This window comes from Cyanistes caeruleus, chromosome 17, assembly GCF_971803275.1.
Source record: "Cyanistes caeruleus chromosome 17, bCyaCae1.hap1.1, whole genome shotgun sequence".
Taxonomy (NCBI): Eukaryota; Metazoa; Chordata; class Aves; order Passeriformes; family Paridae; genus Cyanistes; species Cyanistes caeruleus.
In genome coordinates, this window is record NC_141717.1 from 10,110,355 (window position 1) to 10,137,549 (window position 27,195).

The 27,195-nt window shown below is 39.0% G+C and overlaps 2 protein-coding genes across 10 annotated transcripts in view; one reads left to right on the plus strand and one right to left on the minus strand.

The window, feature by feature from the left end:
* The window catches only part of BAIAP2L1 (BAR/IMD domain containing adaptor protein 2 like 1), a 34,424-nt gene extending 33,327 nt beyond the window's left edge, over nucleotides 1–1,097 (minus strand). The window contains exon 1 of the mRNA XM_023936760.2: nucleotides 801–1,097. Coding sequence (XP_023792528.2) covers nucleotides 801–851 — 51 coding nt within the window. The 5' untranslated portion in view covers nucleotides 852–1,097. The remainder of the gene's footprint in view (nucleotides 1–800) is intronic.
* Nucleotides 484–27,195, plus strand: part of LOC111936041 (uncharacterized) — a 47,355-nt gene continuing 20,643 nt past the window's right edge. For 2 of the 9 annotated variants that reach the window (XR_015277424.1, XR_015277425.1), the window contains exons 1-5: nucleotides 1,117–1,378; nucleotides 10,647–10,724; nucleotides 12,723–12,973; nucleotides 20,609–20,722; nucleotides 21,519–21,672. Coding sequence is in view for 1 of the 9 variants with exons in the window: in XM_086854791.1 (XP_086710917.1) it covers nucleotides 12,830–12,973; nucleotides 13,810–13,984; nucleotides 20,609–20,722; nucleotides 21,519–21,672 (587 nt within the window). In the remaining 8 variants the exon portion in view is untranslated. Of the gene's footprint in view, nucleotides 653–1,078; nucleotides 1,379–3,985; nucleotides 4,131–10,646; nucleotides 10,725–11,991; nucleotides 12,974–13,809; nucleotides 13,985–20,608; nucleotides 20,723–21,478; nucleotides 21,673–27,195 lie in introns of those variants that run through there. The other 7 variants (XR_015277428.1, XM_086854791.1, XR_015277426.1 and 4 more) reach the window with 7 other exon arrangements.

Below are 27,195 nucleotides of genomic sequence, written 5' to 3' on the forward strand. Positions count from 1 at the left end.
GTACAGAATGAGGATTATAGATGCAATTATGGATTACTACACTACCCATCCAAAAGTATGATTCTCAAGGGAATTTTTCCCAACTAGAATTGCTGTGTTTTGGAAACAGTGTGTTTACAGGGAAAAAGAGTTCAGAACAAGTGTCTGGTGCCCATAAACAGAATATTTTTAATTTACAAATAACGAGGAATTTTGGAGTTTAGAAGCCTCCCAACATGAACTGAACTACCTACAGCGGTCAGTACTTTGAGGCAGTGCTAGGGTGCACCATCATAAATCTGATTATCATCTCGGGACGCTGGCAAGCAACTTAATTCAGCGTTAAGCCATTTTTAGGCTCTGGCCCGTATGAAGAAACGGTTCAAGCAGAGGACCACAACCATCAGGATCTCCAAACCACCTTATCACCAGAACACACCGAGGGAATTAGGGCCGGCTGGTGAACCGAGCCTGCTGGAGAGGCAGAAAGCGCTCTGGAAGCCGCCTTGTCCCGGGGGAGCGGCGGAGCCCCGGACACAGCGGGGCGGGCGGGACCCCTCCCGGGGAGCGAAACGGAGAGCGGGGTAAAAAGGAGAAGGAAAGAAAAAAACAAATCCAAACCAAGAAAAGCAGAGAAAAAAGTAAAGAAAAAAAAAAAAGTAAAGAGGAAAAGGTAAAGAGAAAAAAATAAAGGGGGAGGGGGGGAAGACAAAAGTTTGCTGCGTTTCCGCGTGAGGAGCCGCGGCTGCCCCGCGCCTCCCGCGGCCCCCGGTGCCCGGGCAAAGGTGGCCACGGGCAGCCCCTCCCCGTCCCGTACTCACTTTGTACGTGCTCTCCGTCAGCTTGTTCACCTCCTCGGGGTCCCGGGACATGGTGCCGGCGGGGAGAGCTCGGTCCTGCGGAGCGCCCCGGCCCCAGCGCAGCGCCGCGGCAGCCTCGGCTTCCCGTGAGGGAGCTGTCACAAACTTGCGGAACCAGCCGGGCAGCGCCGCCGGGGCGGGCCCTGCGCACCGCGGCTCCCGACGCGGCAGGACTGGCTCGGCGAGCGGGGAGGGCCGGGCCGGGCTCGCATCACCGCTCTCGGCTCGGCGGGCACGGCACGGCACGGCACGGCCGGGCGGGGCGGGCGGAGCGCTCGGACCGCCCCTACCTGAGCGGCCACCGCCCGCTCCGAGCGCCGCCTCAGCCCTCAGCCCTCAGCCCTCAGCCTCCGCCCTCAGCCTCCGCCCTCAGCCCTCAGCCTCCGTCCCCGGCCCTCAGCCTCCGTCCCCGGCCCTCAGCCTCCGTCCCCCGCCCCGCTTCCCTCGCCGGGAGCCCCGGCCCCGCCAAAGCCCAGCCCCGGCCGTGTGGAAGTCTTCTCTGGAGGCAGCTCTGCTGTAAGTGCCCCGCCAAGTCGGAGGTAAACTTTTCCTCCCCACAATTAAGTGAAGGTTTTGTAGGAATTAATTAGTCAGAATGAATTATCGTAACGCGGTGCGGGGTGGTCCTTCCACAGCACAACGCCACATGAGGGAGAGCAGAGGAGGGAGACCTCCATCCCTGAGACCCCCTCAGGAATGGACACAAATGTTTTTCTCCCGAATCCTGGTCTAGTGCTCTGCCCGAGTTTCCTGCTACACGCTGGAGTTTTCTGTTTGTTTTAAATACACACCCAATAAAACACTGCCCCCAGTCATCTTTCCTCTGTGAACTGACTTACAAGCCCTTCATGGGGAGGGGTGGTGAGGAAGGCTGTGGGAAGCTGTAAATTTTTGTGGACCATAAATAGTCCAGAGATTGTGAGATTATAGAATGCCAATTGGAGTATCTTTCTGATAAAGTAATACTGGCACTCTCTTGAAGGGCTTTGTGGGAATTTCATAAGCACGGGTATTTAAAACCAGGTTATGGTACTGTGAGGTGTAATCGCCCCCCTCACGCTGGCTGTTCTCTTGGTCGCTGTCCTTCCCTCTGTTTTTCTCACTTTATTGCAGCAATAAAAAACTGGTCTTGAATCAGAATTCTAGATACTGGACTTTCATGACGAGGAAGTTGTTACAGGATTCCAAGAGCAGCAAGAATGTTTTTGAGGTGCCTTTAGCATTACAATTATAATTTATCATCTGGGGAAAATATAGGCACTTAAGGTGTTATCTTGAATGCAGCTAAAATGCAGGGCAGAAAGGGGGTTTTAGGAGACTTCATACTCCCAGGTGAGGTTTTTACAGACTTCTGGTATGTATGGTGTTAATTGCTTTACAGTTTAATTTGTAATGTTATCCTGTGGCCATAATGGATTGATTTGGGTCCAAGTCTACAAGTGATATTCCCTCTAAGTAGTGTTTGCTCATATAAACAGTCCTCACAAATGTGATGTGGCTGCTTGCCTGAGCATGGCAGGAAGAATCACAAATCACACTGTTTATTCCTAAGTCTTTTGTCTGCAGATTTTGTTACAACTCTGAAAACAGACTGGCTGCTACCAACTTTTGTGTTACCATATGCCCATACCTGAAAAGGGTGTTACTCCCTAATAGGCTGGTGTTCAAACTTGAGGGAGCAGGGACCCAAAGGAAGATGCAGAAATACACTACACTCCTGCTAAAGGAGCTGGGAGTGTAGTGTATAGCAGGGAATGTTTTATTCCTGTTAGGGGCATAGCATTTGTCTTTCCTCTGAACACTGTGGAGCTCTGAGAGCTCACCCAGGATTCAGGGTGTTTGTTTCCAGTTGGCTTGCTAAATTCAGTCATAGTAAATTACAATGTGAGTGTAAATGGAATATGCATATCAGACAGAAACAATATGGATAATTTATGTAGGTAGAAGTGTTTAAGTAGTTACGATACTTAACACATTGTGGGAATGCTCAGCATTTCAAAATATACATTTGTAAAGCTCTTTCTTTTTACCTTGTAAGCAGGTGTAAATATTTTAAAGTTCTACTGAATTTCCTACTTCTGTGTATGACCTTTGGTCTTTGGTATGACCCTTGGTATTTGTTTCTTCAGGCTTTCTGTGACTTTTTAAAGAGTTTTCAGGTTATCTTTTTTTTTTTTTTTTTGTGCTTTTAGTGCTGTTTGTTATTTAAAAAAAAAAAAGGAAAATAAAGATGGAAATAAATAACACGGTATTATACCATTTGTAAAACTATGGAGAAAAGAAAAAGAAACTTAGAAAAAACAGTCTTTAAGAAATACCTAAGTAAGAAATGGAGCTATCCATGCAGAATCTTTAATTTGGAGTAATGATTACACCTATTATTTCATCTACCTGTAGATTAAAATAAAAATAACCATAAATAGTTCAGATATTTAACTTTGCTGTGTGACTGCAAAACTTGAAACCTGACAGCCAAATCCAGTTCTTTGAGTATCTAGGCCTCTGCTCCAAATCATAAATTTTCAAATTTACTTGGTAAAAAAATCTGCTTGAGCTTGTGATAGAAATGCAAAGGCTTTGCTCTCTTAATAGGGGATTTTCATCTTACATTGTGTAAAGATTAGTGTTTTGTTACTGACTTAGCTGGAGTCAGTCCTGATGTGTGCAAACAACAGGAATTTGGAATGGTTGAATGAAGTTTCATTTTTGCAAGTTGCTTAAGGATACTCTTGCTTTTAAACATGAGTGCAATAGTCCTCTAGTAACACACCAAAGTGTTTGGTGTGATCAGGACAGAATGTTTAATAGCTTGAAAAGCTGAAACTTAATGAATACTTCTTCATGCTCCATTGCCTACATACTCCTGTAGGCATTTGTAATAAACATACTATTGTGAGATGTATTGTTTTATGTAGATCTGTCTGGTTTATCATATTAATCAATTACACTGAAGTTTGGGTGTTTGAGTTCTCAGGTTGTGCATTTTGTTATTGTTTCTTAGGGACTCTGAAGAGAACTTGCTAACTTTTATCTGGAGAAGAGTTCAGAGCAGGAGTCTAGTTCTGATCACCAGTCATATCTGCTCTCTGTACTGATTGGAATTAAAATTGATCTGATTACCTTTTTATGATGCTTACTTTTAACAGATGTGGATTTGTTGGCCAGAAGAGATGAAGAAGGAAATATTCTTTCTTTGGTGGTGAACCCATTCTGTGGTATAACTACACCTGTTCTTTGTACTTTGTCTCAAGCAATAAATGCACCTCAAGAATAGTTCAGGGAACTTGCCAGGTCAGTAGCTTAGCAGGTCCAGTCCCCATCAGAGTAGGGCCAAATCCAGCATTAGGTTGCTCAGGGCTTCATCCAATTTTGAAGAAAAAGCTGAGGAACAGAACTGAAAGTTTTATTTGAAAGAGCCTGTAACTTGACAAGTAAAGAAACTCCTCCACAGCATTATGGGAGACAGTGTTTAACATTCTGTGTTGATATATCCCATGTCACCCTTCCAAATGAGATGCCTACGCTCAACAGACATCCTCTGGCTTGTAAGGAGAGCTCTGACTGTAATGCTGCCTGTTGAGAAAACAAAACTCCTTCCTCATTACCTGCCATTCTGCCTCACTTTGCACTTCCCTGATGTTAAACTGAAATGTTTGAAGGACCATAATTATGCACAATTCCAACAGTTCCCCTTGATACTGGCTGTTTTATAAGTGATGGCTTGGATTTCAGTGTGTCCTGGTCTCACCCTTGCAGTGGTTAAGGTGCTCCTGGCAGGCAGATCCTGAACAGGAGCAGCAGGCATGGGCTGGCCTGGGGCTGAGGCTGCCAGCATCTGAATCTGGCTTTCTGCAGGTATTGCTGGGAAGTGCCCCTCTGGGCCCCAATCCAGCAGCTCATTCCATGTTGGCCAAAGGCAGAATCACATAGATTTAGCAAAACTGCTGTTGAGAGACTCACTCAAGTGCTTGTATTTATTCCCTCTGGAAGGCCAGTTCTCCCTGGTAGGGTTTAAGTTTTGGAATATGACTAGCCACAATAAAAATTTCCCCATGTGTTGCCAGCCCTATAGAACTGAGATTGTAATGAGAAAAGGGTATTGTCGATACATCTTTTGAAAACATGCATACTCAGAAATATTCCCTTGAGTAAATACATGTGTTCCTTTAAAGCAGTAATATTTTGGTGTACAATCATTTTCTGCATGTATCCTGTTTGCTTGTCAGAGACGTATTCAAACATTTTTTGGGAAGGATTTAAGCATGCTATAAAGACCCACTGGTGTCAGCTCCTCATTAGATTTTTAACATGTGTTTTAAGTAGCTTAGTAGGTCTGTAACTAATTACATAAATGATGGCTAAGCAGTAATCACATGCATGATCTAGCCAGCTGTGGCCTATGTCATTCCCTGTGGTCATTAGCAGATGTTTAACTTGATTAAGAAAAAAAATGTACACAGCATGTTATTTGATGATTTCAGTCTACATTCAGGGTCAGAATATAATTTTCTGAACAGGAAATTAGAGGGACTGTACAATCTCTCTTTTCTGATTGATAAATATTTTTTGTCCTCTGTTGACTCTTATAAGGAATTTTTCAAGTATTTTAATCCCCTTAAAATTGACAATGCAGAAGCATACTAAAACTTACACAAAGTGTCGTTTGAAAGAATTATATAAAACTTTGAAGGGTTACCGACCCTTTCAGTCTGATTCAGCTCTGTATCATTTAAGGATTTACTCCATTTTTAAATAGATGCATGCAAGCACAAAATCATTGTTTCCTGGTGTTCATTGTCCTGGGCTGGTTTCAAAGCAAATGAGCTGTAACTCAGACTCATAGGTCAATAAGATACTGAGCTCTCTGGTCACGGAAGACACTTAATCAAATGCTTAATTTAAACGTGTAATTAATTGACTGTACTTTGGGGGGTTGAATCAAGGAAGTGCAAGATGTTTTTTCTTAACTCTTCATTCTCCAGACTAAAAATGAGAGGATGTTTTGTTTTTTCTTGAAGATGGAGGCTTTGGATGCTTGTGTTTTTTGTCTCAGTAGTCTAGTGTTGCAAATTATCTCGGCAGTATTCTAAAATGAACTATAATCTGATTTCATCAGTGTGGTTTATTTTTTTGAGACTAAAAAGAACCTATGGCATGGAAGAAAGTGTTTTTTAAAAGATTTATTTTATGAGGTTGCCTAGGACTTGGACAAAATTTATCATTCAAGGCAATCTAACAGGCAGTCCTGCTAGCTATGCAAATAATTTTCTGCTGCTAGTTAAAATATTTTATTCAAAGCTGTTATAAGCACACGCTTTGTGACTGCTCACTTCTTGCCGAGAGTAGCTGTGCTTTAATTCACGTGCTGTGCCCACTAGATGGCAAGCGAGCTATGCACGATGAAAGGAAAGAAAAAACATTTTCTGTATGCACAAGGCTTTCTTCAAGTGCTTTATAATGAAGCAAGATAGATATTAGTGGTAAGCGAATAAAACAGCCTTTATAATGCTCAGAGACAGCCTTAGAATTTTTTCTCAAGGGTGTAAGTGCCGTTAGTATGTTCATGTTATTGAAATCTAAATATGCCTTGGGATCTGTAACTTTATTTTGGAAGCCAGCCCTAGCAGCAAGCCAACATCCTGGTGAAACTCCTGTTATAAACTTCTAATCCATTTAGGTTCCAGGGGTTTATGAGGTGAGTCATGCTGAAAACACTTCATTTTAGATATCTACGTGTTTGTTATCCTCCCTTTTGTAATTTGTCAGCTGGGGATTAACTAACAACAGGTGTATGCTGTCCCAAATGGATAAACTGGTTTTGCCTGGGGCTCAGTGTAGGGTTGTGCAGCTGAACAGAGATCTGCTCATTGCTGCTCTCTGTAATGTCAAGAGATTCTGTATTAGAACCAGAGTACGAATTAGCAGTGTTTGTTACGGGGTAGAACATAAAGACCTCAACTGGAATGTGATGCTCTTGCTGGGCTGGGAACAAAATGTGCACCAGGTGTAAGGTAGAACTGTTGTAAGGATTTTCAGAGAGTTTTGGTGCTGTTCTTACCTCTTCCTTTTCACACAAGGAGAAGATAGACCAAGTACATAATACTGGTAATTTGATTGTACTTAAAAAATGGCAAAACTCCTAGAACTGCATTTTTATATTGCAAAGAAACTTGTAGCTCATTAACCCCTCTCTTTGATGTAGCCTTACTGTCATGGAGAATTACTAGAAAGATGTTCAGAATAGATTGTATTAATAAAAAACTATTTAAAAAATGCAATCACCTTCTTCCCACATTGCCATTTGACTGTGGACATTTTTTAGAAGTTGTACTGATACCAAAAAAGCAATCCATTTCTATCTGTTGGTAATAAAAATATGATTCCAAACCGGTACATGGATATTCTTGGATTGAGCCATACTGAAGTTTCTTTGTATGGACATGTTATGAGCCTGCCTTCTCCTCTTATGCTCAGTTGCTGTTCCAGGAATCAAACACTGCTGTGCCTGCCCACTCCTTGTTTCTAGACACCCACTGGCCGGTGACAATCCTAGCAATGCTTTCCAGAAAATGCAGGGGCAGTGATGGTTGATGGTGAGCAGCACAAACCTTGGGAGCATCCTGTGGTGGGTATTTACAGTCCTGCCTTGTGCAGCCCGGAGCGTCTGTCCCCGATGGGGGTCCTGCCCCTGCCTTGCAAAAACCCCTGAGGCCAGGAGGTGGTTGGAGGCTCTGACTGTTCTGCAAAGATGGGAAGATGATGATTAGATTAGATTACATTGGCAAAAGGCAGACTTGGAGGTTTGCATGAAAAGGATGATTGATTAATCACGGGTTGTCTGAAGGGTGATAGCTCTAGGGTCGGAATACCTCACTTGCAGTCCCATTGAGATTGGGAAAATAGCATGCTTAGGGAAATGAGTGATTACGAGTGGTTCTCAGCTCCTGATTAACCGGCTTCTTTGAAGTCAGTTCAGTTCCTATGGATTTCCTGAAAGTTTGGCTTGCCTTTCCTCATTTCTGCTCAGCTTTTTCATTTGAAAATCAAATATATGGGCTGTATCACAAGGAGTGGTCTCTAGGCTCAGGGCAAAGAGGTTTGGGATGGCTCAAATCCACCCGGTTTGACATGTGAGGAGAAGAAGGCACTTGACTTCTGGTAACAGAGCTGTGGGCACTTATTTTCAGTAGGGTTCTACAGCATAATCCCTCCATGTTACTGAGCCAGTGAATTACTAGAGTTACAGATAATTTACTAGGTAAGAATTGATTGAGTTGTGATTCAGTACAGACATTACAGCTGCTCAGTTGTTTGGCTTCTGATGAAAAAATATTTTACTGTTTCTTTTGTCCTTTTCACATAAGGGCTGTAGTTTCAGTTGTTCCTTTGGATATTTTGAAACTAGCTGTTCTGAAACCAGCTGGTTTCTGGATACAGGAGATAAATCAAATTGCTTCTATGCTGCATATTACTGCTGGTCCACCCTAGAATTCACTGAATTAGATATCAAGAATTTAATTCATTTCAGGGTTTCTAAAGGTGTTCTAAATATGTTAAATTTTGAAGTTCTCATTCATATAGAAAGCCTGTATGTTACTGCAGGTTCAAACTAGGAGAAAAGGGATGTGTAGTGGACCTTCTTTTGACCTTCATGAACCATGAGATTCATGTCTTTGTCTTAAATTTAGGACAAAATTTTGGTTGAACTAGAATTGATGGAAGCTTTTGATTTAATTTAGAGAAGCCCAGCCTTCTTTTTTGTGCTCTAGATTTTTTGTTAAACTTCAAGTCATCTGAACTTTAAAGAGAGAAGAGTTACTCAGGAAACTCTTACACTGATATGATTTGTGAAATAGTTTGATAATACTTCCTCCTTTGACTCCTAGAATACCAGGAGCTTGTTGTACATGCCCTTCATCAGTCAGATGGTTGTGCTGTGTAGATGTTTTTTGTTAGTATCATGGAAAACACGTACTTGCAGCTAAACCTTACCTAAAGTTTCATATCTCTACCCACATTTGTTACTCTTGTAACGCTACTTAGCAGCTAAAAGTAAATCAAAAGATCAGTAATGACAAAAACCTCTCAATTTCTCTCTTTAAAGTAGATAGGAGGGCCTAAGCTGCAAAATTCAGATATCAATTTAGTTCTGAAATTTTCAGAAAATCAGGGATCTGACACTGGATTTGTTTTTTTAAATGTGAAAAGTCATTAGAATTACCTGGTTCTGCTTTTGGGTGTTCTATATCTAGTATTTACAGACCAAGACACAAGGCTGAATTGAAAGTATTACCATACATAATAATGAATTTAAAAAATGACAATTATGATTGTCTCCTTTTTTGGAATATCCAGAAAAGATGTAATATTGTACTGTGAGTTTATTCTAGATCAGTATTCTAAATCCCCTTCCTCCTCCAGCTGACAGAACAGATGGTTCATCTCTCTCCTACAATTTCTGAATCCTTCAAAATCCCACTGTGAGGAGCTGGGGATAGGTCTTTCTTTAAGAAGTCCCATCCCTCTAGTTCATTTTAATTCCATGGCTAACTCTTCAATAGCACTTCAAGTATCACCCTGTTATGCTGGTTTTTCTGGAAATTACTAAGGGATGAGATGGTGTGTAGAATTAATACTGCTGATGAAAATATCAATGTAAGCATTCAGCACAACTGGAGAAATGTGAAGGGAGAATGCCTACAGCCTTTTTCCCAAATAATTTTTTAATATAAGCCCGTGGTCTTTGAGAAGTCTGTGAGAGCTGTGGGCAGTGTAAACAGTTTAGGTCTGCTTATACCCATGAGTGGCACTTCAGGCAAAAAAGGATTTGCAAATTATAAAGGTGACATAAGAACTGTGACAGTGTCACAATAGCCTGCTGAGGGGAAGGCTGAAATCTTGGGTTTGTTAAGAGTGAGTATGTATTCATAGTGGAATAATGCCTATGAAAAGAATAAAATCATCCTTGACAGTCAAGGACCCAAATCTACAGTCATGGGAAAGAGAAAGGTGAAAGATAGGCAGAATTGTAGCAAATGGACAAGGAGATCTTGAACACTTTCATTAGCAGCAAAATTTAAATCAGTTACTGCAATAACTGCAGGCAAGGGGGGTGGGGAGGTTCTGCAGAAAGGCAGTAATTCTCATTTTCTTTCATTGTGGGGAGCTTTCCATAACTTCAAGGAATTATGGCAATTATGTAGCATCAAGTCAAAAATGACATCAAAATGACCAAGTCAAGTGGGCTGTGTCACCGGGAATTGAAACCCATGCATTCCTTACATAGATGGATAACTCTTTAGAGGAGTGAGCATTTTGTTATGTGACTCACCAGCTAGCAGCTGGATGCTTTTCCCAAAATATTCAGAAATATTCATCTTGCTCAGTGCAGCCAAGTTTGTGCTGTTTGGGTAATATTAATGAATTAATGTAAATGTGTATTGTATTTTGTTAGTTCTTAGTTTCTAGACAATGTGGGCCAAGGCCACATCCTTTTTTCAACAGCACAAAGTAGTTGAAAAGGCAGAGAGCAGCCAGGTAGGAATCTCACTTACACAAGAGGAGTCCCTTGGTAACAGGCAACCACCACAGCAGCTCAATTTCAAGTTTTCTCCAATGCCAAATCAGTTGAAATTTCTGAGCAAAACAAGAGTTGGAAATTGGTTTTTGCTTCTGAGTTAGTCTCAGCTGTCAACAGTCCACCAGGAAAGTGGGTAGCAGCATATGAATTAGGGCAGTGCTGCAGCTTGAATTCTGTTTGATGTTTGTGCTCCTCTGACTAACAGTGTGATCTGGATTTCACCACAGCTCTGGTGGAGTTTGAGGCCAGAAGATGGAACTCCTTGGCTGCCACCCACCTGCAGCAGCAGCTACAGCTGGGATCAGGTACAAATCAGATTCAAACCTTTTTCACTGCCAATTTTGTTAGTCTCTTATTCTTGCTTTAATTTCCAATTTGTCCTGCCCCACCCATGGGTACTATTTGCCAATACAATAAAAAGAAAATGCTGTATAAAACAAAGCACATATACACAGAGTAACAAATCCTGTTTCCCTTTTTCAGATCTCTAACATAACATTCTCTTTCTCCTTGCCTTTCTTGCTCATTTCAAGACTCTTCAATTCCATTTCAATTTCTCTCTGCAGTCATTGATTACTGATGTAATATTTCCCATATAAAATTCAGAGCTATAAAAATAGGCTACAGTACAGAAAATATTTTAGACAGAGGCTGGTTTAGTTGAGTTAGCGAGGTTATGTGTTGGCAAATAGCGACACATTCATTTATTTATCTGCAGGGAATTGTTAGTGAAGTTTCTTGTTTATGCCCTTTCAGTCTTTCTACTGATTCATTCTCACCTGTTTTCTGAGACTGCTGTGACCGTGTAGAAATATAATGTGACCTAAGCAGCTCAAATTCATTAGAACATGATTATCATGAAGCAAGAGGTCTAGCAGAGACATTTTAAATGAGGATGTAATATAGGTAGCTTTTTACTTCTATGAAAGTGTGAAAGTATGAGTTACATTTTCATTAAGTTAAGGCAGCGAGGTCTTCAGCATGATTGGTGTACCTGCTGTACAGACAGTGCTGTGAAATAAGCCAGAAGCAGCATTCTTCCCACTACTTCCCCCTGTTTTTATTGATTTAAGTGAGGCTCTGGGGTATCTGATCCTATTCTGATGCCTGAAGATTTATTCAAATAACTCCCCATGCATCAGTGTGATATTATACCGCTTGTTCTCTGGAGAAAATAATTGAGTTACTAACGCATAAAATGCTCAACTTAAAATGCTTAAATATTCCATTTGATGCAGTTATATATAGCTTAATGTAATAAGTGCAGTATCCTCTTAGAGTGCCATGGCTTTAATCTCCATTAAATGGAATATTAATTACCAGTTGATTCCAATTTTGTCAAGGTTGCTTTGTTGTTATATTCTTAAACAAGACCAGAAGGTGAAAAAGGACTAACCTGTATATAAATTAAAAGTAATCAACAGAGGTCAGAACAATAGTGTCATTACTTTGGGGTTCAAGTTATAAATAATTTGCAATCCCAGAGTTTTTAAAATGAAACAGAAAATCTGTTGACTGATTTGTAAGAGAAGTTGCTTGTGGGGATGGCAAGGTAGTTCATCCTATGTGCAGGTATTGCAAAGAATGTGAGAGTAACCGAATACAGCCAGTGATGGAGCAGGTGATGGAGTTCAGCCTTTCACTGGAAGAACTGGTGTGAAAATGCAATTCCAGAGCAGCTCCATGGAGCACTCAGCAATCAGTGGATGCACATGAAGTTTCCAGTATCCTGCTCAAAAAGCCATCAAATAGCTTCCAACTGCGTGTCAGCTGCTGAGAGCTGGAACAGTTAATTTTGCTTTGTGTGTTAGAAAGGTTAATCCTTTGACATTGAACATGAAAGATTGTTTAATTTTTTGAGAAAGAAAAAGAAAATATTTTTTTAGTTCTAAAGTTGCTTAGATTTCACTTATAGTGAAACAAAATGTGTGGGTTTCTCTATATTATTTAAAACCCCCCAAAAATCTGTAATACTTTGCAGCATTTTATATTATTTACATCAAGTGGTTTCTTTAGATACAGCTTTGTTTGCATGGGAATAGAACTATCAGTTCCAGATTCTAATTTTTTTTAATTTTTGCCTTTTTGTCTTGTTTCACTATGGAAACAAGCATTTTAGTCCAACAATTTCATAGTGAAAATACAACTGAAATTCACCATTTTCTTGCAAACCATATAAATGTGTGTTTGTATATTCTGGTTGTATTAAAATCAGCCACCTCTGAATACAAAATCCACTTCAAGGGCCAGATCCTAATTTTCATCCATTTCATGATTCCATATATCCCTTTCCCTTGATACAGCTGTTATATAAATGTCTCTGTATTATACTGGAAATTGAACACTGACAGCGTAGGAGAGACATGTGAAGAGGAGGAGGAGGAAGAATTGTTCCAGCAGTGGTGGATGTATGTTTGGATGGTGCAGGTGCCCACTTCATTCACTGCATCCCTTCAGCACCAAGAGTTCAACCCAGTGCTGGCTAATTCCAGGGCCTGAAACTGTATCTACATGCAAATCTCATCCTTTGGAATCAACTTTCCTTTGTGTCCTGGTAAGAAAATTCAATGTGGGCTCTGTTTCTGTGTATTGTTTGCTGGGGGCTCACCCAACCATAGCCATCAATACCTGGGCACTTACTCCAACATCTCACAATTTTATGCTTTGGCTCAGAGTGCAAAATGAAAAACAGATTAAGCTGTTGCTATTGATACACATTTCCACTTTACCTGCTCTCCATGTAACAGAGGGTTTGAACAGGATCTGTGTTACAGCAGTTTTACTACCCAATTCAATTTAGCAGTTCTGCACAAGTACAAGAAATTATGAAGTTTGGTTCATCTTTCAAGTAGCTTTTGCATCATTCTGCTTGTCCCCCTCCCCGATATTTTTCACACTTTGATGCTAATGATGGGCCAGAGTGTCCTAAAGCTAATTAACATTTCTGGTCATAGATGTGCAAAGGTAAGAAGAAAACTGATCTGCCAATGTTGATCTAAAGTGTAGAAAGCAGAGATGCATTGCTAAGATATCTTTCATCTGAATAAAAAGGAGGACTTTTTTCAGGAGCTGCTGCTGCTTTTTCCTGCACTATTTCTCATCAGCATATTAAACCTCTTTTTCACAGGCTTTGTTCAGCTGTTGTTGCATAGCATTCCGGGTTGAGTAAATTCACGGGAGTGTGGTTCGGGGAAAAGTTGGCAAAATGAAGCTGTAAATTGTTGGGAAGTGTTTAAATTGAGAACTGTGTTGCAAGTTTCCCATGGAGATTTAAGTCTGATTAACTGAACAGAACTGAAATATATTTTTCAATTTATATTCAAATAATGTTCATTGTTATTTTCTTTAATATGAACTTTAAAGATCTCTGAGGGGATCATTTCTCCACAGATAGCTGTCTTCTTTCAAAAAAAAAATCCAGAGTTGCCATTGACCTTGAGTATTTTTAAGAGGGAAGAGCAGAGGAGGCAAATAAGTGCAATTTCAGCCCTTGTTTACCAGTCATCCCTGAATGTGCCAAATGCCACAGCTGCCACTGACTTTGAGGAACCCTGGTATTTGAATGGTATGAAGTCCAGATATAACATTTATTTTGATGGCATTAGAAAATGATAGTTAATGTTTCAGTTATTCAGGAATATAATGTAAAAGTACAAAAATTGTTCTAGGGTAAGTTTAGCTGCAGTGTAGGTTCTCCTGTTAAGAATCCTGATCTTAAAATTTACCAGGGCCTCAGCTTTGGGGTACTTCAAGTAGCAGTTCTTGTGGTCAGAAATGTGTTGCTACACATGAACAATATTTCATAGAATCATAGAATATTCTGAGTTGGAAGAGGCCCACCAGGATTATCAAAGTCTAACATTTTTTGGAAGAATGTATGTAGCTATTTTTTCTAATTTTTATTGGAAGGAAAACAGCAGGATTTAGGAGATGGCACTTTGATTAGCAACTCATTCAAAGTTGTTAAGGAAAATTGGAGCAACTAAGGCAAGGGGAAGGTCAGTGCAGTCATGCTTGCTCATGAATTGGTAGGGAACTAAATGAACAAGTCCTGTGACTGGGAAGGACTAGAAAGAAGTCAAATATTGGGGTTCTTTGAGGCTTTGTACACTGACTGATATATTATTATATTTTCTGCTTAGAGTAATGGTGAAAAGCAGGGTGTCAATACATGGTAATGCCATAAATTTATATAAATTAGGCAATTTTAGAAAAGACTACTAAGAGCTCTAGGAGAATGTAATAGAACTTGGTAATAAGATGTCAGATTAAATTCAATTTAGATAAGTGCATGGGAATTAAAGTATAAATCACTTCAGCAGTACAGTTCTAAATCAGTCCTTCAGAAAATTGCTTAATATTATATTGGAATATTTGAAAAACACTATTGTGATTATGTAAGTTAAGATTATAGTAAAAAGTGCAATAAAGGCATAGGTATTTAAAAAATATATGGGCTCTTTTGTTATACTTCTTGATTCTTGATCATTGATTATAGTGGCTCTATAAAGTGTTCTAGGTGCATGAGGTTGTGTCAGATTCCAGTGGCTTGGTAAAAGCGCACACATCTCATTCACAGTGGGTGGCTCTGGTATCTAGCTTGTAGATTTAAAACTAAACTTTTAGATAGTAATGCAAATTTCTTTTTTTTTTTTTTTTTTTTTTTCCCTAAAAGAAGAAGGTTCTTATATTTTTTACGTTCTGCTGGAGACCAGGTTTTTGAGTTGTGTTGGATCTAACCAGGCTTAGGAGGTTATTTCCATTAAGGTGTGCGAGATCCAAAGTGTCAAATTCCATGACCAGGGTGTACCCTAACAAGTAAATGGTAGTCCTGTGAGCATCACTTTTCACTTTCCATAACGAAATGATGGCTGAATGAATGTCTCTGAATGCTCAAAAATAACAACCCTAAACTAAAACCTAGACTGGGAAATCTGATGAAAATCAGCATTTTTCAGCCATGTTTAATTTGCTGTTTTCCTGAAATACCTATAAACTCTGATGCAGATGGTGAGAGCAGGATATCACCTGCAAGACTGGGATCTGTGTGTTTGAATAATGAAAAGTCTGATGAAAACTGTTTGTTGTGGCTGCAATCTGCAGTAAGGCCACTTACGACTAAATAATTGCAGATTTGACCACAAATCTTTCCTGAATTCTCTACTAATCTATAGCAGAGCGGCTGCATGTTGAATTTTTGGTGACACTTTCTCCATTGTTTGATCAATCCCTGCTCACTGTGTAGAAGTCTTGAGGAGAACTTGTGCTCTCTGTAACTTTGCAGCAGTGTTCGTATTGTCCTTGTAGTTCTTATTCAGTGTGAAATATTCCCTTTCAGAATTGGTTTCTAATTGAGCTCCAGTAAGATCGCTCACCTTGTCACCTGTTAATATGAAAAGTTCTGTATTTCAGAGAGAGGGCATTGATCACTTTATTTCTGTGTTAATAATAACAACTACTGTCAAATTATCATGGATAAAGGATGTCTTTTTTTTTTTTTTTCATTACTGGCAAGAGAAGTATGCTTAGTCACTGCAATTAATTCTTGTTGTGGTTCCAGAACCTTATAGTGAGTAATTTCAGTCTCTATTTCTGGTTGTCTCTGGAGATTTGAAAAAATTTGGAACTGTGTTTAAAGCAAGGTTTTGATGTCATCTTAAATGACATTGGTTGCTTTTTCACATAATTTTGGTGAAATCCTTTGCTTTTGTACTGTTTCACCAGTACAGCTAAATCTGTCATTCACTCCCAAATAATCCAAGCCCAACTAGCTTTGCAGCTCAGAGGATTAATATAGGCTGCTCAGAGTTACATGCTTTAATACTGTCTGGGGAAAAAAACCCGTTTCCTCACTATCTGTTTTCAGAAGCATTAAAATGTTTTACAATTTCAGTCCTTATACTTTGTCTTCTACAGCTCTGTTGTAAAACTGTGGAAGCAATAAATCCTTTCTATCTTTAATTGAATCCTTTGATATCACTCTTTAGGGCAGTCTGGGCTTCACAGTTATTTGCACATATTCAGTAGGAAACGTCTGTTCTTGTAGGTTTTACTCTTTGTCCTTCAACAACGTAAATCTCATGGCCACAAATGTTTTCCATCTTGTGTGGTCCCTGTTTATGCCCTTTTTATTTGCTGCATAGAGCTCATGTCAGCTCCTTTTTGCCTTTAGACTCTCCAGAAATAATTTTGGGGCTGTTCAAACCAGTTCAGTTCCTCTCCTTGCCAGCTCTAGCATGTAGCCCTAGCTCTGTGCAGATTAAACCAGCGTTAGTCCTGATGGCCACAGCCCTGCCCTGGGTCCTGTTCTGGCTGTGCAGTCCCACCAGCGAGGCTGGGCAGGGAGGAACGAGCTCCAGGGAGGTTAGAGAAGGACCAGAGCCTGGTACAGAGCTGCTACCTTCATCTTTGCAGTGCTTCCACTGTTGATACTCCACACTCACAGTCCAGCTGTGGGTCAAGGAATTGGTTTTTGGTTTTTTTTTTCAGATTCAGAGCTGTTCTGTAGGGAAATATTGCCAGTTCAGTGTCTAGGAAAAAAAAAAAGTGTGTTTTTCTGGGTTTCTTAGGAAAACCTTGTATTTTAGAGATAAGAGTAGTTCAACTTTTGCACCCAAAAAGTATTTGCAAATGGCAGCAGTTGTCTGCCACATTAGGCTTAAGAAGTTTCTCTTTTGTGTTGTTTCTTTTTTGAAAAATGAGGCTAGCATATTTTGCTATACAAGATATGGCATGTGCATGATATCCTGCTTTGGAGACTTTATAACACTACTGTGTAGGCAGGAAAGGGATTTTTTTCCTTTTGCAGTCTCTGAGTTTGATTTTTTAGGTAGCAGAGAAATATAGCTCTATTCCTAACGAAAATACTGTGTTGTACCAACATTGTTCATACAGTTATTGAGTTTTTTATATTGCATAAAAACATGAGCAATGTCTTTGCTATTCACATGCTGCTTATTCTTTGTAAGTTTTTTCCTTGTAAAAAAACAAAAACCCAACACAAAAACCTCCTCTAGAACACTGTAAGAAATAAAGTGTAGTAAAGTAAAGTAGCCAGTAACTGGGATAGATATGACTGCACTGAGAAAAGGATGCCACACTCCTGTAGGAATTACCTTGTTTATATTGCTTTTAAGTCACTGAACATGTCCATGGTGAAATATAGACTTATATTTACAGAACTCTGAGCAGTGTCTGAGTTTCAGACTTATGTAGTTAATAAAAGAGCCTATTCTCTTCAGACAACCTTGAATTCTTATTAAATGTATAAGTTTCATTTTAGACAGCAGGTTTCTACATACTGGAAGCCTCAGGCTAAAGTAAAAAGCAAAGGGAACTTGTATATGTTTGTAGGTGCAGTGCAGAAGGGAAAATTCCTGTTTCTGCTGCCAGGGTTCCAACTAGTTCATTTGTAAGGTTGGTCTCTTTCTCTTTAAGAAGGGCAGGTGAAAAATACAACTTATAGAGAAAGTAGTTTTATTTCTGTTGCTCTCAAGGAGTTAATGTACTTTTAATTAGAAAAAGGCATTGAAGGCAGGTGGGGAAGGGGAAAAACTGTTGTTTCTTAATGAAAAATTTTCTCTGTCCTGCAGAAAGAGCAATAGATATCCTCCTGAGAATTTTTACTAGGATTAATGGAACTAGTGGTAGAAATGATGCTATAAGGAATGAGAAAACAAGGCCTGAATTAATAAAACCTTACAGTACATTACCATGCAGTAAGTGCAGAAACTTCTTCTTTTTCAGTCTGAAAACAAAGACAAAGAGAAATCATGCAACTTGAATATAGCATAGTTCTTCTCCTACAGCAAGAAAGTGAATCCACATTGTTAACTCTTGACACTGTTGTCCACCCCAATTAGAAAACTGCATTTTTTAAGGCTTAGGGATCGTAAAATTATCGACATATTTGGGATAAAAGGCCATGTACAACATTGTCTGATTTGAAAAGCAAAGCTGAATCAAATGAAATAACACAATAAAAGCTGCATTCTAAGTATGGTGGTCTTCACAGCCATGCCACTGTACTTGTAAAACCTACAAAAATCAGGCATGTTTTCTTTAACTTGATTCCAGTGTTTCACTGAAAAGATATTCTCATAACTGAATGGCTGCTGTGAGCTTTGCTGCTCCACTTAATTGCTTCCATTTGCAGGCAAAATGTCTCTCTTGAATTCTACTTTGGGTTTATTTTTTTGCCTAGTGGAAGGCCAAAAATGCTCCCTCATGGAGGCAATCCCATATAGCAGAAGGTGAGAGGGCATTGGGAAATGGATGTTTTAAAACTGCTGATCTCACCTGCTGATGTGTGGTAGAAGTGACAGCAAATTCCACATCAAGTAGGAAATGCATGTGTGTCACTGGCAGTTCTGTCTGAGGCTGGAGCCTTCCAGGTGCCCAGCACAACACGATTCTTGAAGCAGCTGCTGCTGTGAGTAAATGTGTGAGAGTATTGATCTGGAATGCAAAGCTTAAAAAGCGTTTTGGAAGCACATCACTGACATATGGCACAGCAGTTGAAATGAGTGGAATCATTGTTCTGGTGCAGACTTTACAGATAACAGTAGGAGAAATAAAACTCAGGAAAGGTGCAGAGCCTTATGGGGTGATTTACAGAGGAACTGGATGTGACAATGCGAGTCAGTCTAAAAAAAAATGTAACAGCCCACAAGTTGAAACAGTGCAACAGCTTTTCCTCGGAATGAAATGATGAAGACAAACAGACGAATGTAGGAGGAATAAAATAGCTGTTAGCTCTCTCTTTGAAAACACTTTTAAAAGGGAATAAAATTGCTTTTTAGTGCTTTTTAGACTTTTTTCATCCTTTTAAAGAAGAAATTAAGGTGTGTCTTGATTCTGTACTTATTAAAAATGAAGTGTTGCCTGACTCTGTGAGCACCTTCACATTGTGAAAGTATAATGTGAAAATGACAACTGATAGTTGTGAGAACAGGTATCCTTCAAGCCTATTCTTAACAAGTGCAACAAGATGACTTAACTGCCCTCAGCTCTCACGACTTTGGCCTCCAGTCCAAATCCATTTAATGCTAAATTCTGGGGAGGAAATGGGCTTCATGCTGGGAACAGAAAATTAAGAAATATGTGTTAGAAAATGCTCTAGTGTGATGGTTCTGTCAAAAACAGTCTGCAGCTTTCTGCCTAGACTTTACAAATTGAAAGCAGCATCTGTATTTGGATTCTGAAGCAAAAAAGAGCACAGCATAAATAGTCCTGATATAAGATGCTTAATATGTCAGTTCACCTAAGCAAATGATCCCATAATCTCTTCCAAATCATTACAGAATGTTTCTGACCTTATCTCCTCCCTATTTCTACAAAAATCTAGTGTTCTTTTTGGTCCTGAATTGCAAGCCTGATTTCCTGGGTGTTAAGCAATTGCAGCAAGTGTGAAGTTTTCTGTCTGCCTTTCCATGAAGAGACCGTTTGCAGGATTTGAATTTATAATTGTGGAACTTAAATGATGATCTAGACTGTGTAGTTCTGGATAAATGTAGAACAAATGATAAACCTGTTGTGGCTCAAGGCAGACTCAAGACTTCCCCAAGGTTCAGAGTAAGTTTATTGCAAAGGTCTCATTCACTTCAGGAGTAATGAGAGTACAGTTCTAGTTTTAAAACAGAAAATGCTGTCGCATTTTGTGTCTTGAAAATTGAGTGTTGAACAGTAATCTGCTTTTATTGTTCTATCTCCTAATCTCACAAGCTGATAATTACTTTGTAATAGCTGCCAAATAATTAAGGAGTGGAATATATTTACCTACCTGTGCTGATAAAAGGGATAATCTTTTCATTTTCAGTTTTTAGCCATTTCAGCAGATGTGTAACTGTATAAAAGATTTTGTTGCTAGAGCCTGCTTGAATGCTTAAAAAACTCGAGTGGATTAAAATTAGTTTTTGTGTCTTATTCATATGTGGGTTTTTTGAGGGGGTAAATGTCTCTTATTTCTGTTAGTTTTCAGGGCAGTGTAAGACATCTTGCAGAATTGTCTTACAGTCTTGGGTATTTTAGAGTGTATTACTTCCTGCATCCATTTAATTCTCAGAATAATTGAAAGAGGGAAGATGTAACAACTAAGAATAAATGCCTTTTGAATGATATTGTAGAGTTAGTTTTCAAACTAAGAAAAATACTTATGCAATCATGGAAAAAAATTATTTCTTATCACCAGAAGCACTGTGGAAATGGCAGTGGATATTACATGGGATGGCCCTCACATGCTCAGCTCCATTAGCTTGGACAATTCAAGGGGATCTCAGCTGGGTTTCCTGGCCAGGTTACATAGGTAAGAGCAGAACTGCTTTTACAGCCACTTCTTAGCAATCATTCCGTTCTGAATCTGCCTGCTTGGAGGCTACAGTAACATTTGGCAGTACTGTGCTCTCAGTCTCCAATATTTGTTCATTCTAACATCCACATTCGAAAATTACCTGCACTTTGTACTTTCTGGTTTTTTGTTTTTTTTTTTTGTTGTGTGGGGTTTGTTTTTTTTTTCCTGCAATTTGCCATTTTAATGTAGATTTTCATATCTATATGGGTGTATTCTGGTAATTTCAGCAAAATGTATTGCTTACTGGTTAAAATGATGTATTTTTGATCATTGCATGGTGGATGAGGTAAAATAAAATGCCATGGTGGTATGGAATCTAAATATTAGTGTAGATGTTTTATTTGATAACTCTCATTCTGCTTCAGCTGTTTATGGGGTTTTATTGCTTGCTTTGCAATCCAATATAGGGACACAGGTGTACCAGGGGAGGCTGAGTTATGTTGCATGTGGTTTCACAGGACCATATTAGTGTTCCTTAATCATTAAAGCAACGTGAATTGTGGTCATATATCTTTCAAAACAGCACATGATTATAGCCTAGGAATGCATTAAGAAACTTAAATGTGAATTAAGTACATGAAAAGATTGCTTAGATCTTGCAGACTCACTTGCATTGTGAGCACTTAGTGGTGGGAAAGGATAATTCTTACAGTGCTTTCTGTCTATGAGTTTTAAAAAAGCTTTATAGGGGGTTATTGTACCTGTCTGCAGGTGACAAGATTGAAATACAGAAAATAAAAATTTTTCCAAGGTCTCCTGGAAGGCAAGTGGTGCTGCTGGAGGAAAAACCAATCGGTTCAGAGGTCTGGGCCAGTTCTTCAAGTGCTCTACTGCCTCCTTTGTTTCCAACTGTTCTATTTCCCAAGAAAACAAACATCTCCACTACAACTTCCAAGTAGAATGTGGTAAGTATTCTGAGAAACCTCTGCTAGGAATCTCTACTTTTATTATTTGCTTCTAGTAGCATTATACCGGTAATCACAAGCCTAATTTTTTTTTAATAGTTGATGCCACTATAATTCCAACGTTCCTTATTCTGAAATTGAGTTATTCTGTATTTTTGTATACAGAAATGAAGGTAGTTTATCCCAGTTTTCTTCAATGCAATTCCTAATGTTCTGCTTTCAAAGAGAGAGATCCTCCTGCTGCAATATCTCATAATCTGTTTTTATGAATAGAAATTGCATCAAATGCAACATTAGAGGAATGGCATTAGGTTTACATTAAGTGAAGTCCTTATTCAGATACAAGTTATTAAGAAAAGAGAAAAAGGAATTATTTTTCTTTTATTTCTTGACTATACATGAAACTATTCAGTTTATTTTTGTGAATCCTACTCTTTGGCCAGTTCCTGGAAGTGCCATCACACAAACCTTAGCTTCACCAGGCCTGTCTCCTCAAGACCATGCTGCTCTTACTCTGACATTAACAAAGTCTGAGTTTATATCTAAGCTTCTGATGGACACATTGCTGGTTAGAGTTAGTTGGAAATCTTTAGACAAAATATTTTCACCTGTGTGGTGGAGCTGGGACCCTCTATTTTTTGAGCTGTTTTCAGGTCTACTGAGGCTCTTGAGGTGTGCCACTGTGAGACCTGAACAGTGCCACACGTCAGTAGACTTGCAGATGGCTTTCCTAGGAATAAGGGAAGCACGTCCCTCTACACCAACCCCTCTGCTGTTGTCAGCAGTATTAGTAAGCCACAAGGATCTGTAGAATTTCAAGCAGGATTTAATATGACTAATCACATCCCACAGGATTTGACTGACATTTCGGTACTGGGTTCTGTGCAGCAGAAATAAGCCTTTAAGAATAAAACATTTTCTGTATTAAAAGGATACCCTTCATATAACTGCAGCAAACCCAACATGAGGAATGACTCTTGTACACTAAAATTAGAGCTTATGTGACAGACAAGGTAAGAGCTCAGGGTTCCAACATGCACACTAGGATTTGCTAAATTGAATAAACACAAACAGATCTAATTCTAATGCTTTCTCATTTGTGCATGCTCAACTTTAGAAGTCAATAACACTTTTCAAGACAGACTATGTGAGCATTATGTGAAATTGAATAGGTGCCTTTGTCTGCTTAGGAGTTTGTGGCATTTTTTAATGAGACAATGCAATAATATACACAGAGTATCTGGAGGTTTTAAAATGTATACTCTTCCCTGAAACTGGCAAATCAAGTATCACATATACTTTGAAAATACTAATGCTACATTTTTCTAAGGAAACATAATAACACGATTTTTACTGACGTCCAGATGTGACTTTTGCTGTCTTTGAAAAGCAGATTTTCAACATCAGGGCTCTGATGTAGTGTGTCCTGCTGGTTAATTGAGAGCATCTTACTCTGTTTTTATTTCTGAAATCCAAGTATTTGCATATAAATTTATATCCATAAAATTGATGTAAGAATAACTTTGGTTCCAAGATTACAGTTAGTTACATGTGTGCAGACTTGTAATTTTTTTCATCATGATTTTGTTGTTATCCTGTTCTTTGTAATGCCTGGCTAAATCAGTCATACCACATCATTTTGTTTGGCCTTTTCAGGGGTGCTGGTTGCTCTGTCTCAAAGTTTCCTTTCCATTTTATTCAGTGCTGTATATTATCCTGAGACCTGTTCTCTACAGAAAATTTGGTTTTTAACATTCTGGTGCAATGAACGGCAATAAAACAGGGTGAGTTTTCTAACTGTGTAAGAAAACCATGCCACTGATGTTTTTTATTGAAGAAAACATTTAAATACTTTTTAAAGGTGTTTTAGTCATCTTGGCAATGTGCAGTGTGTAGAAGCTAAGGATATGTGACTCAGGAGAAGATGTGTTGGTGCTCATTTAGGGAAAAAACTCCGTTTGTATTCATACAGAGCCTGAGCTGAGACCCAGGGGAGCAAACAAAACACTCTTCATCACATACAGGAGGAAATCTGCAGCTGATGTAAATTTTTATAACTCAGTTGACTTCAGAAGAGCGATGCTGATTTTATAGGAGATGAAGTTTTTTGCACAGTGGTGGTATTTTCTTTGTTTACTTAAAAAACAGCTGTGCTTTATATTGGGCAGAGAAGCCAAATGAAGTTTCCTGACCTGCATCTCTGTCCTCAGCAAAGCTCTTCTGGATTTACTTTAACCAGACTGGGATCAGTATCTGCTTCAATACGTACAAAATACCAAGAGGCATTTCTACAGTTTTTGCTCTCTTACTGCTTGGAGCCACTTTGTTGGATCAAAGCAAGTTAAAAACTGGGCTAACCAGATGGTTTGGGATTTCCATGAGGAAGACTATCCTGGGGAGACATAGAACCAGAGCAGGGGATTGCTTGCTTGGAGAGTTACTGAGCATCATTTGGTTTGAGTTTCGTTTGGCACAGGTGACTGTTAACTGGAAGAAAGGCTGGCATAATAATAAATAATAATAATAATAATAGAGCAACAAAAGCTGCCCTTCACTTCAGAGATGGTTGTGGGAGAGTGGATAGAGGAAGGAATGTGTCCCCTCTTCTCTCAGCTGTACAGGGTGCATCTCAGCTTCAATGAAAAATTCAGTTTTATGTTTCCGTTTGAGGAATTTTGTATGCAAACCTTCCCAAGCATCCAGATGAGAGTATTCTCGAGGGTGTGTTCCTGCTGCTTCGGGTACACAGCTTTGCAGTTCATTAAACTCTGCTGTCTTGCATGGTACTATTAGTTGCTACCAAACCCAGTAGTGTTCATTTACAAAATGGCAAGTGTAGCCACGTGACAGACCAGCTCCATGAAATACATCTCAGTTACTGAGCAATTTGCAAACTTCACAAGTGTTACACAACAAACAGTGTCCTTTGAGGGAAATGGCAGGGGACTTGGAACTGCATGATCTCTAATGCCTCGTCAACCCAAACCATCCTGTGATTATATGGTTCTGTGAACACAAATTAAGAATTTTTAGGAGTTCTTCACAGTATTTTTCAATGGTTAAACTGGTTTACCTGTTAAAACTCCAAGTCACAGCATGAGTTTAGTTTATAATTACCCAAAATTCTTGATTATATCTAACCCAGACACCATCTTGCTCTCTAGGGAACATCGTGACAGCTGAAATTTGTTAAGAGTTTGGGGAAGTAGTTACCACTTGCAGATGGCTGGCAGGTGACTTTTCAGTCAGAATCCCATCACAGCTGAATGGATGATGTGTGTCATATTGGGGGATGATATAGGAAAATATATCAAATACAAATTTGACATATTTGCAAATTTTTTTTTCTCATACCATTTGTATTGTTAAAAACTGTGTCTCAATTTAGATGCACTCAGCCTGTACTTCTGTTGTTTATATGAGTGTGAATTGGCACAGTTGGGACAGCTCTACCCTCTGTACAATTAACAGAAGAAGGAATTGGGTGTTTTGCAATTTGACTAAATGAACCTATGAAAGCTGTAGAGAAATGTAATTCCTTTGGCTGCTGTGAATATTTAGAGACAATGCTGGTCAAGCATCTTCCTTGGTAGTGGAAGATCACCCTTAGAGTAAGGATTAATATGTATTTCAATATTTATTCATACAGGGTTTTAATTTATAGTTTCAGCACACATCCATAGTTGCTCTCAGTCAAAACATCTGTCTTCATATTAACTCAGAGTACTTCTGATTGTTAAAAAAAACAATGTTATGAGATGTGGGGGTAGAATAATTATCTCTCTAATACAGCATTAAGAAATTCCCTGCACAGAGAAAGACAGATTTACACTTGCTTTGTCTTATGTGGGTGTAAGAGATAATGGGAACATAAATCTCTGTAGGATAATAAAACATATAATTTAGAATCTCTGCATAAGATTAATGCCACACAGCTTTTTCTTCCCCCACCTTCCCCCCCTGCTTTTTAGGTAATGAGGTTAGTATTTTCACATGTATTTTCAATGAGGTTACAGTTTCATTATCAACCAAAATAATCAACTGACCATAACATATTTATAAGATTTTGTATTTAAAAAAAATAAAATTCTTAGGGTCATTGTTTTTAGGAATAAAATTGTTTATTAATAATTTTAGTATAGACTTTTAAAGCTCAGTTTTTATTTGGTTGCCAGGACTTTTTATTAGGTATAATTTATGATTGTGTTTTTAGTTGAGGAATTGATCCTGTTTTGAAATATGAAGATAATGAAGAAGGGGATAATGAAGATAATGAAGAAGGGGAAATATAAGAAGAAAAAGTATAATGTAAAGAGGGAATAGGGTTTTTTTGTATCAATGTTAGCACTTGTTCCCAGTATGTAATAAAATACAAACATTTTGTTAGATACTTCCTATTATCAAGCCTCTTATCAGGTGCTCATACTTTTAAAACTAAATGTTACTGTGTTAATGAACTCTGTCCAGAGAGGCTGAATGTCAGAAGCCTCTCAGAGACCTTTGTTTCTGCTTTGTAAGAAATGTTGGAAAGCAGTGGATTTAAGGGGTTGCTTCCTAGTGCTGGTCATCTTGAGTGCTTTGCCATTTCACCTCAATTTCTGTGTTTTAGTTTACCCAGTGAGCGTAAGGGTCGCAGTGTGAAGCTGCTTGAGATCCCAGGTGGTTTGGCAAAAATGTGTGTCATGGGATGCTGTTCCCTAATCTGCTGCCAGGAGTTCATGTTCAGCATACTTGTTCCAGTAAAACCTCATCCTGTTCTTAATTATCAGCTTCAAAACATTGCTTCTCATTGCATGAGACTTCCCTCAGACAAATGGTTCCTGTGAACATTTTGTCCTTTGAAACTTAGCAATTGGATCAGTTTTCTCTCTATTTTTTTTTAAGGTTGTACATGGTTTTTCTTTGAGGCTGATCTTTAACATTCAATCTATAATTAAACCTAATCTGGAATTTAGGTTTTATTTTGGAGTTGAAGATAATTTCCTTTGCCAGGAGACCATTTAAGGATACACCCTATATGCTCTTCATGTGCCTTTTATATGTTCATTTAAACTACTCAAATGAGAGAAATGCTTCAATATACTCTGGAATTCCTTGGGATTTAGACATTTCTTGTTGATACCATGTGATGTGTACTGTAGTACCCTTTCCTTGAAACCTTTTGCCAAAAACCCAGACTTCATGCTATTTTTAGAACTTATTAGAGATGTGCTTCTTAAATATCCTTCAGCAGAGGTGGGTGTGTGAAACAATGCAAACTTCAGTGATTCCAGCAGTTGGGAAACACATTTTGGTCTGCCCAAGAAAGAATTATTCAATTATTTTTCATGTTTCCAAGCTCTGCAGAGTTCACTGAGCCTCACTGAGCGTCCACTCCTTCCACTCTGCCCTGCACCACCTTTGTCATATGACAGTGATAATGCCACTGTTTTAGGAGTCAGTTCTTAACAAAATTAGCCATTATAATCCAACGGCAAAGAAATGCTTTGAAGATACCTGGCATGCTGTGTTTGCTGACTTACT